Below are 12,517 nucleotides of genomic sequence, written 5' to 3'. Positions count from 1 at the left end.
AATGAGTGGGATTACTAAAATAGACTGCGATTACTTTATGTAACGGCATGAAAAAAAAGTTATTTTGAGCTGTGAATTGCTATGTTTACGTCTGACACTGAACCAGCCACTTTATTAGGTACACCTTACTACTACTGCACTCAAAAAATATATTTATTTACTCGTTCAAACTACCTAATTAAAATGAGCTGAAACACCACAATTCTTTAGTATTCATTGAGACAACTTAATTTTTTTTATGTTCAATCCACATCAATTTGTTAAAAGTGTCAAGTTAACTTAATTGATTTTTGCTGGGACAACATGAATGAATTGTGTGCAACCCTGCATTTTTTACAGTGTGGGTTGGTTTCCCTTTTGCCTTCAGAACTGCCTTAATCCTTGGTGGAATATATTCAACAAGGCACTGGAAATGTTATTCAGAATTGAGGTCAATATTGACATGATAGCATCATGTAGTTGCTGCAGATTTGTTGGCTGCATATCCATGATGTGAATCTCCCATTCCACCACGTCCCAATTGAGATCTGGTGATTGTGGATTATCTACGAAACCAGTCTGAGATTATTTGCACTTTATGACATGGTGCGTTATCCTACAGTGTGGTCCTAAAGGGGTGGAGGCATAGTCATGATGATCAATTGATAATAATGGGCTCAAAGTGTGCCAAGACAATATGCCAACCAGCGTTACACCACCGCCACCAGCCTGAAATATTGATATGAAGCAGGATGGATCCATGCTTTCAGGTTGTTGATGCTAAAATCTAACCCTACCATCCAAATGTCACAGCAGAAATTGAGACTCATCAGACCAGGCAACATTTTTCCAATCTTTTATTGTCCAATTTTGGTGAGCCTGTGTGAATTGTAGCCTCAGTTTCTTGTTCGTAGCTGACAGGAGTGGCACACAGTGTTGTCTTCTGCTCCTGTTGCCCATCTACCTCAAGGTTGGACATGTTGTGCATTCAGAGATGGTCTTCTGCATACCTCGGTTGTAACGAGTGGTTATTTGAGCTACTGTTGCCTCAGCTGGAACCAGTCTGGCAATTCTCCTCTGACCTCTGGCATCAACAAGGCATTTGCGCACACAGAACTGTCGCTCACAGGATATTTTCTCTTTTACGGACCATTCTCTGCAAACTCTAAAAATGGTTGCGCGTGAAAATCCCAGTAGATCAACAGTCTTATACCTGACCGTCTGGCACCAACAACCATGCCACGTTCAAAGTTACTTAAATCACTTTTCTTCCTCAAAAAATTGAAAGATCCATATAAACAAATAACTCAATGTTTCTTTCTAAAACAAAGCAGTGAACGAAGATAATCTATGCAGCACTACATTAAATGTAGCACTATTAATCAAATAAATGAATGAATGAATAAATTGAGAAACGAATGAGCGATTGTAAGTCGTATATTCTGCAAGTCAAGGATAAACGTTCTGAAAGTGCCGTTGCAAAGTTGCACCGTAGCTGTTTCCTTCCCGCTGCAGCCGAAAATTATGTCCGTCTTCCCCAAACAACAGAGTCATACATTATGGAAAGTATTCTGAGGGAACAGAGCGGACTGGAAAACGTTGACTTGGCAGAATGTCTTTGATATTTGCTCCCGGGACCATTTGTCTGACTGCTGCAATGTACCCATCACTGTGTGAGATCCAACAACTCTACAGTATGTGACGAAAAAAAAAAAAAAAAAACTCTTTAAAATGCACAGAGGGTAATCAACACTTCACCGCCAGCCCCCACTTGCTCGTTTAAATAGCGGGACTTATAAGACATCTGACACATAAATTGTTCATGTTACAGTGCCTCTGTAATTATGTGGACTGATTGTAAAACTTTTTGAAAAAGTGAAGCAGAAATGATGATATGTTCACAATTTCTACTCGAGACTGAGGTCACATTCACATTACCTGCAAAATGTCTAATACGCCAGTTTTTCACTTTTTTTTATGATGACAGCACAAACTTTGCATTTTAACGAAGCACAACTCGGAGGCACCAGATGGAAAGTCATTTTTTGTAATTATTGGCATAACATATTGGCATTACGTCTGGTCCATTTTGCAATTTATTCTGGCCAAGAACTTTGAAAGTAGATACCAAGAACTTGTATAGCAACCAACCAACATTTTGGTCTTGCAAATTTATATTTTGTGTGCAACAATGCATTATGTTGCCATCATGCACCTTTGAATCCTTCCTTTCATGTAGTGTGCACTATAATTAATTAATTCATTTTCTTTTCGGCTTAGTCCCTTTAATAATCAGGGGTCGCCACAGGGGAATGAACCGCCAACTTATCCACATATGTTTTATGCTGCAGATGCCCTTGCACCTGCAATCCATCACTGGGAAACATCCATACACACTCATACGGTCAATTTTAACATACTCAATTCACCTGTACCATGTCTATGGACTTGTGGGGCAAACCGGAGCATCTGGAGGAAAACCACACGAACACAGGGAAATTGTAGAAATAAAACGAATCTCTAATTACTTTTTATTTCATTTTCAATTTTTGTTTTGAGCACAATAGAAGATATTTTAAAAAAGCTGAAAACCAGTAAGAATTGACATTTACAGTTGGAAAAAATATTGTGGATGTCAATGGTTAAAGGTTTCCAGCTTTCCTTAAAATATGTTCTAATATGTTCAACAGAAGAAAGTCAGTCCAACAGGTTTGTGACAAGTAAAGATGACAGAATTTTCAGTTTTGGGTGAACTATCTCTTTGATTCTTGCATACAGTGTTGTAACCAATTTAACCAATTCGCATTAAGCAGCCTAAAGTCTTCATTGGCTATTCACAGACAAAGCGTACTTTAAAGCTTAAACACTGCAGTTCTAGTTTTGGACATTGGGTTGTGTTTTTTGTGTGTGTGTCAAGAAGATGCTGTTCTCTGAGCTGCAAAAGCAAATCTACTATGCTCGCAATTACAAAGGATAAGAACATGAGGTTGAAATACAAAAACACTTTTATTTTGTGCTTACAATTACTGAGAAAACCTCTGGACTGAAATTCAAATAAGGTAATGGCCATTTTGGCTGCGTTTACACCCGGTATTAAGACATTTAGATATCATAATTGTAGATCTGGTCACAAGTTACAATAAATACAAAATTGTTTTGAGCTCATCTACTTTCATCCACTTTCAGAGGTAGTCAAAAAACATTGTTCATATGCATCTGAACAGTCACAAAACACTCACTTACTGGCCTTTTTCTTAAACATGCTTGGTTATGTAATTTGTTTTTATAAGTTATTTTATTCAAGTGCAAAAATCGTAAACTTGGTTTAAGTCCAAAAACATTTTTTAAAGTCACGGCAAAGTGCATATTTTGTGCCTATTAAAACAATAAATAAATAAATATAGAAAAGTGCAGCTCATTCAGCTCATCAGCTGTTTTCTTCAGATGTCATGTACCATGTATTTATGTAGCGTAAGGCCATAGACCCAAAGAACTTCATCAATCATTAGGAGGGTCTCTTCACCACCACTAGTATGCAGCAACTACTTGCAAAAGGCCATGACAGCCACCAGAGCGTTTACCACACACCAGCTATAGGTGGAGTGGAGAGACAGTTATAGAGCCAATTCGGTGGATAGAGATGATTGGGAGATCAGGATGGGTAAGGGCCATTGGAAAGAATTTGGCCAGAACACCAGGATTACACCCCTACTCTTTACGAGAAGTGCCATGGGATTTTTAATGACCACAGAGAGTCAGAACCTGAAAGATGCCGCTCACTGACAGTATAGTGTGCCCTTCACTATATTGGGTTATTAGGAGTCACACAGACCACAGGCTTAGTGCACCTCCTGGCCTCACTAACAGCACTTTCTACAGCAACCTAGTTTTTCATGTGGTCTCCAATCCAGGTACTGACCAGGCTTAGACCTGTTTAGCTTCAGTGAGTAACCGTTCTTGGGCTGCAAGGTGATATGACTGTGGCTGTTGTATGTACAGTAGCAGGCCAAAAGTTGTACTGACTTCAAACTGAAGTTAGACCATTCAGATTTTGCTTAATTTGCGAAAAGATACAGTTTCATTTAGCTCATTAAAAACTGCTCATGCTGCATTTATTCTGCATCTTTGCTTTGATCATGAGTAAAATGCAGTGGTTCCCTCTAATTTCAAAAGGAAAGAGCCCAGGTAAAGACTTTGTTTATGTGAAGAGATTTATTTTTTTGTGTGTACCATTTACATTCTGTAAAAAAAACTCCAATAAAAATAGAAATAAATAGAAAACTCTAATAAAAAAAAAAATCAACAAAAAAAAAAAATAAAAATAAATTTGAAACAAAATCATGAAGGAATCACAAAAAAAAAAAAAAAAAATCCCATTTGCTGTTTGATCAAACTGCTCATTTAAAATGAGCTGAAACAGCACATTTTTTTCTGACAACTTTATGTTCAATCCACTTAAATTAATAAAATTATAAATAATAAGTTAACTTAATTCCTTCATGTTGTCCCAACACAAATCGATTGTGTGAACCTAGCATTTTTTACAGTACAGGTAGTCTTAAGCTAATCATAAACTTTTAGGAACTCATATATACTTAGCTTTTTTACTGTTCAAAATAAGTGCAAGGTATTTATTGATTGTACGAAATGTAATTAGCTTGAGCTTATTTAGCTAAATCAGATTAGATAGATAAGAAAAAGCCTAAGTGCATGTACACCAGCATATGTACTAGCGTTGTCATAAGAAAAGGGTCCGAAAGTGGACACCGGATGGCAAGTGTACATGCAATGCGTCTCCCTAGTCTATTTGTGATCTAATCTACCCAAACTCTTCTTTACTGTAAAACCAGGTGTAAACAAGACCACAGTTTACAGCACAGTAGGCTCTCAAAACGAGCCATTTAGAGCAACTCCATCCTTGAATCAACCATTTCAGACTTCAATGCATATTATGAGAAAACTAAAGTGCTTTTTGACCTTGGGTGGATGTGAACCTATTGTAAAACAAAATGAGCAACCTTTAAAATACACATAACACAGGCACTTGGCTGTTCAGTTTAGTTATATTCTCTCCAGCAGATTAGACTGAATCCCTTAAAACAAGACGATAAATAAATATTTCAGTCCCAGTCTTGTTTTAGACAAAGAAGAGCTGACACAAAATCAAATTACCTCACTCGTTGCCTCTGTGACCCTTCAGCACTAAAGCTTATTCACATTTGGAAGGGTTACTTGTATTGTGCGAGAGCGTAGAGACACAAAAGGTAGCAATGGGATACAGCGGTGAATATAAACACAATGGGAAGAAGCACGAAGGCCGTAGTATGCATATAGATAGAGCTGGAGGCCTGTATATTGGTAAAACTCTGGAGTGTCTGTGACGGTGATGGGCATCTCTGTGAGGACCAACAGACAGCCTGACAAGCCTGAAGCTCAGACTGGGGTTTAGAGGAGGAGCAGACAGACACACACACACACACACACACACACACACACACACACACACACACACACACACACACACACACACACACACACACACACACAATATCCATACAAAATCTCTCTGACAGCTCCTGGAGGATGTGAATTCACACTGAAGCTGAGGTGTGAGCTCACCTTTTATGTTTGACAGGTTAAAAAAAAAGTAGAAGAAGTGAGTGAAAATGCAAAGCACAATCCTTCCAAATATGAGTTTCCAGTATTCCCTGTGTTGTAATGTACATATCAATATCTAGATATTGCTTTATAGTACTCATACAGTATTCCAGTATTCCTGCATCTGTATGCTAGAGTAAAAGCTCTTTGATATGGAGTCTCAAAAGGTCTCTTAAAAAAAAAAAAAAAAAAAAAAACTGGTAGTAAAGTGGATTTCAGATGTGTTTTTTGTGACCACTTGAGGTTGGAATTTTTAAACTTTTATTTTATGACTAAAACCTTTGAGGAAAAAAATACTTTATTGTATTGAACTGGCGCATGTTGTAGTGTGTCTTCACATCTTAAAAGTATATAGTTTAAAGCTGTGCTTGCAGAAAATTTAATAGAAAATACAAGGTCACTTAAATGAAAGTGCACTTTCTGAAGTGTTTCCTAAACACAATTAAAAGTATAGTTTACCCTAAAAAAGGCATTTATTTTTATTTATATTTCTTTTGCTGAGACTGTCATGAATTAGAGAGCCCACACTAAACACTGTTCGCTGAGAAAGTGGATTAAAAGTGATACTGTTGTAAATAATGTTCAGATTCGTAAAGCCAGTGAAAGGTATTAGTTTTGTTTGGCCTGAATCTGTTTTTTCAACTCTGAAAATTCTAGTAATGATTGATTTGCATTTTATGAATCTCCAATGACCACAGTTTAGTTAAAAACTTCTTTAATCTTTAACTGAGCTAAAAAAAGTTACCTACATCTTGAATGGCTGGAGGTTGGATAAATTAAGTGCCAATTTGAATTTTGGGTGAACTATATCTTTCAGTTCTATTTTTATAATAATGACAGACTAATAGAATGAATTTAAAATACATTTAAAATAATTTATTTTCATACTTATTATAGCCATAACTACACTTAGTTGATACTAGTTGACTTGGGGATAGTTCACCCCAAAATAAAGATGTACTTTTTATTAAAGGGCCATGAAATTCCCCTCTTTCGGTTCAAGTCTACCTCAGAATTAAAAAAAAAAAAAAAACGCTCCGAGATGGGCGTGGAGGGAGGAGTGGGTGTTGCCGACAAAGCAGGGGAAAAAGAGGAAATCGAACAGCTGTTGTCAGTTGGCGCACAAAATGAGACACCGTGAGACCCATGATTTAATAGTTTACAAAGTTAAAAGAAATAAACAGTAAGCAATTTAATGTCCTGTTATTCGTAATTTCATATACACATAACCACAATTTGTTATATTAACATAAGGATAATCATGTTTATATAAATACTATAAATGAGGAGGACTTCTATCCTCCTCAATCCCCGGGTTTGAATGCAGACACAGTGGATAGCAGTGCAGCAGGTTTCTTGCCCTGTATCTTCCACCCATTAACCCTGCCAGTAATCTGGAGGATTTTAAACAGATAGTGAACACAGCAGCACGGACATAGGTCTTGTGTCTGAATGGTAACAAACTCAACTGATAAAAAACAATTCTCCAATTCTCGTACAGCTCTATCAACAAAATTGCTTGCTGCAAATCGTTTTGCTGTATCGGCCCTGACAGAATCGTGGGAAAAATCATGGAACAAACCCATGGATCATGGAGACAAACAGCCTTCATGAACGGCTAAATACTTGTGCACTGCCTCATCTGGTCATTAAAGCTTGGCAGCTTGGCAGTTCTGCCTTGCCTTTGGAAAACATGTGCTCTCATGAATAATAATAAGCAGGATCTTCTCATAGGACAAGAAAATTCAGCAATGAATAATAATGAGAAACTGATGCGTCTTTACTCCACAAGCAGATTTGCGATACGGTAACGATTTTGATGCTGTCCCAAAAATTATTTTAAACCTGGTAGATAAACTTACCTGACAAAAGTTCAAAATTACCTAGTTTTCCCCACAATTAGAGCTGACAGGTGCTAATTTTGCCTTAACTAATGCTCAAAACACACAAATCTGTTAAAATAAAAAAAAAAGTACTCCAGGGTGTCTTGAACCTTTAAGTTATTTCAAACCTTTATGAGATTCTTTCTTCTGTTGAACACAAAAGAAGATATTTTAAAGAAAGCTGAAAACTTGTAAGCATTAACTTCCATTGTTGGAAAAACAAATACTATTGGTCAATGGCTATAGGTTTCCAACATGTCAAAATATCTTAATTTGTGTTTACTGAAAGAAAATCATGTTTGAATCAAGTAAAGGGTGAGTAAATGACAACATAATTTTCAATTTTTGAACCAACTATTACTTTTAAAGAATGAGAAACCATCAGTAGAATATAGACTTTTATGCTGTAAATGCAAAATTGTTACACATGCATGTCCAATTTAGTGTAATTTTAGTAATCCAACCACAAATGCTTTTGGTTCGATCACCTGAGTAATCAATCCATCCATCCATCCATCCATCCATCCATCCATCCATCCATCCATCCATCCATCCATCCATCCATCCATCCATCCATATATATATATATATATATATATATATATATATATATATATATATATATATATATATATATATATATATATATATATATATATAGCATACAGATGCAGGAATACTGTATATATATATCTCAGGCGATCAAACCTAAAGCATTTGTGGTTGGGTCACTAAAATTATCATAAGTGCAAATTGAGTAAAAAAAAAGTTGTAAATCAGTTTTAAAGTATAAGTTAAAGTATAAGAGAGTAAAATCCAGATAAACCGATATAAATAGATATATGCGGAGAAGAGATGAAGTCCAACCTGCAGTTTCTTTGCTTTGATCTCCTCCAACATAATGGCCAAACACTTAGTGAAGTCTGTCAGATCCTGGTCAGGCGTTTCCATTAGCTTGCAGTTCTGGAACAAAGTAAGTAAAACTGAAAGACAGCTGACAGATAAAACAGACTTAAACTCATGCTCATAAACTCTAACAAAGTTTATATATGAATGTCTACAGTAAGTGTGAATTCTGTGATTGGTCAAAAATTATTACTTAATTTATATACAATCTGTACCAATCTCAAAGTGCATTTATAATCTCTAGAAATGTGATTTGTGTTATGATTCTTGTTATGATTTTAAGCTGAAATACTAGTAAGTGAACACTGTATTCATACTTTCAGTACATACTTTCAGTATGTAATAGTCCAAAAGCATTTATTATGTTCTAAAGCTTAATAGAAATACATTAGAATTGCCCAATGAAAGTTATACAAGCAAAACTGTTTTCAATATCTAGATGATATTTAATGTATGTATAATATTTATTGATATCTTTGTGATATTTTTTACTTCACACAAACACTATGGCCCTTTTTCAGATTAGGTTCTTGGAGAAAGATGTTGACTATAACTGATATCCATCATAATATACAGTGGTGTGAAAAGTAATTTGCCCCCTTACTGATTTCTTTTTTGTTGCTGTTGTTGTAATTGTCATATAGTCATATTTCGAGCATAAACCGCCTGTTTATTTCATGCTATAGCATCTCATTTGGATTCAGGTCAGGAATTGTCTAGGGCATTCTAAAGTCTTCCTTTTGTTTTTCTTCAGCCATTCAGAGGTAGATTTGCTGGTGTGCTTTGTGTCAGGGTGCCACTCCAGTCTTGTAAATTCTTGTTTTGGTGGTCCAGACACTAGTTTTGTCTTGTCCTGTATGTTGTGCTCGGCTGGAGTTTTGTCAGATCGAGCACTCCTTTTCTGTCATTAAAATAGACGCGTGAACATTTGAGTTTACTTGCTTCATTCGTGCGTCAAACTCCGCTTCATCCACCCGTCAAATTCACTTCAGAACAGATTCGGATTCGCGTCATGGGCAGGGCTTCTGTCTGCCCTGTAACTGTAGCTTTGTTGCTAAATGGCTAACATGGGTTTTATTGAGACAATAACTGTGTTTATGTGCTTTATGAAGGCTTAAAAACATTGTCGGTTCATTTGGAGCAATGTCTGAGTCTGCTAGATCCTTTCAGATATGCACTCAGCTCTGTGAGCTTATAAACTCCTCCAACTTAACCTGGATGATGAAAGCTTTCAGCGGTGCTTCTGAATGATCTGAGCCCAGTTTTATGAACTGTTGTCGGTGTAGGCAGGAAGATTTTCCCCCGGGACATCAACAACAGGCGCTACGTCATAATCATGCCCCCCACAAGAGCAAGCTCCTGATGAAGTTCAGATTTTCAAACTTGAGCGATACGTGCGAAACGCGCGTTAAGCGTGTCAAAAGCACAAAACACTACATTTGTACTGCGCGTATCGCGCCACAGGATGTCTACAAGATGTCTATTCGCATCTTTGCACTGACTTAACATGTAACATCACTCGCGCTTGACATTTCTTCTGCTTCTGGTGTGAACGCAGCGTTACACTACCACCAAAACAATTTACTGTTGGTATGATGCTCTTTGACTAAATGTGTTTTTATGTGTATGCCATACATACAATGGAACACACCTTCCAAAAAGCTAAACTTTTTGGAATTTTGCCGACCATCAAGATGTTTTCTGGCAAAATGTTTTTTTTTGCTAAGCAGTGGTTTTGACTTGGAACTGTCATGCAAACCATTTTTGCTCAGTCTCTTTTTATGGTGGAGTCATGAACACTTACCTTAACTAAGGCAAGGGAGGCCTGCAGTTCTTTAGATGCTGTTGTGGTTGTTTTGTGACCTCTTTTATGATTTGTTGCTGCTTTCTTGAGGTTATTTTGGTTGGCTGGTCACTCCTTGGTAGGCTCTTCATTGCTCCATCTTTTTGCCATTTGTAGATAATGACTCTCGCTGTGGTTCGCTAAAGGCCCAAAGCCTTAGAAATGGTTTGATGACCTTTGCATATCTCAGTTTTTGAATTTGTTTTTGAATTTCTTTGGATCTCAGCATAATGTCTTGCTGTTGAGGATCAGTTGATCTACTTCACTTTGTTAGACAGGTCCTACTTAAGTCATTTCTTGGTTGCAAACAGGTGTGGGAGTAATCAGGACTGGGTTTGGCTAAATTTAACTCAGGTACAGTTTTCTTTTACTTGACAATAAAGGCCTTAATTTAAAAAACTGCATGGTGTTCTTTCTTGTGTTTTCTTTGACTAAAATGTAAATTTGTTTGATGATCTGAAAAATGTAATTGTGACAAACATGCAAAAAAAAAAAAAAAAATCAGCAAGGGGCTAAAACTTTTTCACACCAGTATATCAGAATCCGATATGATCAGATAAAGTAAAAGAAAATGGTCTCTCCGAAAGTAAAAACTTCAGGTACTTTAAAGTCAACAGACCAGTAAAAACTGCCTTTTCCAAACAAGCCCTTCCTGTCACCTTTTATCTGATCGCACTTTGTATTTTGTAAATGAGATCTCTTGCTGTGAGATTTCTTGGAGTGTCAGGAAGGCCAGAGGTGAAAGTTTCCGCTTATTTCCAGTCTCAGTCCCCTTGAATGCTTGCATATACAGGCTCGTCGCAGGTGACTTCTCAATCGCAGCAGGTACCACCAAAACCCACATCCAAACGTCAGCCGTTCTGCTGCGCCCTGATCTTCCCTTTATCCTCTACAGGGCATCACTTTGCTTTTTATCCCTTCTCAAACTCATTTAAATTCAGGCGTCATGGTCTGTCAAACTTTGGTTCCCCTAAGAAAGTCGCATGCACCGGCTTAGGAGTGACATAAAAATGTATGTATGCAGGATTATAACAATGCAAATAACCTCAGGTACTCATTACTTAGCAGATGGTTTTCATTCAAACTGACGTACTGTACACTAATTTCAGAGACAGTCCCACAGGAGAAGAGTGCGGGTAAGTGCTTTGCTCAAGGGCACAGCGCAGGGCTCACTGTAACACTTCACTTCACAGGTTCAGCAGCTTTGTTAAGAGCTTTAGCCACTAGACTGATAGCACACCACACTGCACCTTTCCAGAATGACAGGAAAGCAGTGGTGTGAATCTGTGAAATCTACATGACTTCGTGTGGTGAGTGGCTGGAAAGGACAGAATGTGAATCTCAATCAGAAAGGGTGTCTGCTCAAGATTATTTGCCATACAAATATTAGCTGGCATTTATAGGAGTTTGGAGAATAGACAGGTTTATATCAGTGCTTAAGAATGCAAGAGCAACTTTTTTTGTTGTACTAAAGTACAAAAAGTGCTGGACAATGGGACAATTGGACAATGGAATTTACATTTACAGTATATTACGATGAACTTTCTACTGTATGTGAACTAACATGCTAAACTATTATCATTAAATAGGTTGAAATAGAATATACATTGTAAAACCCAAAAAGTTAAAGTAACTCAAACTGTTTGAGGAATCCGATTGCAACAAACCACATAAGTTCATAAACTTATCCTAATGAGTACTGTGAACGTAATCCATTTGAGTAAATGAATCAAACTGAGCACAGTACAACCCAGTAAATGAAGAGAACTTAAACCAACTGAGTATTGTAAAACTCAATAAGTTAAGGCAACTCAAACCGTTTGAGGAAACCAATTGCTACAAACCATTTGAGTTAAAAAGCTAATCTATATGAGTACTGTGAACTTACTCCATTTAAGTTGAAGTAATGAGAGTTTTGATTAACTCATTACCTTTAACACTGAGTTCAAAACTCTTTTCAAATGAGTAGAATTAACTTTCAATTTTGAGTTAACTACCCTCATTTCATTTGATACAGTTTACTGTTGGGTTTTACAGTGTAAGAATCGCTTTTTCAAGAATTAAAGAATTAAGAATCTTAAACATCTACGTAAACTTGTCATTTCACATAAAATTTAACATTATATATACTGGAAAACAGATCTTTAGATTGTTCAAATATTCATTCAATTTTCTCCAGCTTAGTCCCTTTATTAATCAGGGATTGCCACAGCGGAATTAACCGCCACCTTTTCCAGCATATGTTTAC

At 36.8% G+C, this 12,517-nt stretch overlaps 1 protein-coding gene across 4 annotated transcripts in view; it reads right to left on the bottom strand.

Annotated features, from left to right (window-relative positions):
• Positions 1–12,517, bottom strand: part of tpk1 (thiamin pyrophosphokinase 1) — a 158,581-nt gene that overhangs the window by 71,169 nt on the left and 74,895 nt on the right. For 3 of the 4 annotated variants that reach the window (NM_001006074.1, XM_005162615.5, XM_073940321.1), the window contains 1 exon segment: positions 8,388–8,483. In NM_001006074.1, coding sequence (NP_001006074.1) covers positions 8,388–8,483 — 96 coding nt within the window. 4 annotated transcript variants of the gene reach the window in all.

The sequence above is a fragment of the Danio rerio genome, chromosome 24, assembly GCF_049306965.1.
Source record: "Danio rerio strain Tuebingen ecotype United States chromosome 24, GRCz12tu, whole genome shotgun sequence".
Lineage (NCBI taxonomy): Eukaryota > Metazoa > Chordata > Actinopteri > Cypriniformes > Danionidae > Danio > Danio rerio.
Note: the sequence above shows the minus strand (reverse complement) of the source record. Positions and strands in the feature narration are given on the sequence as shown.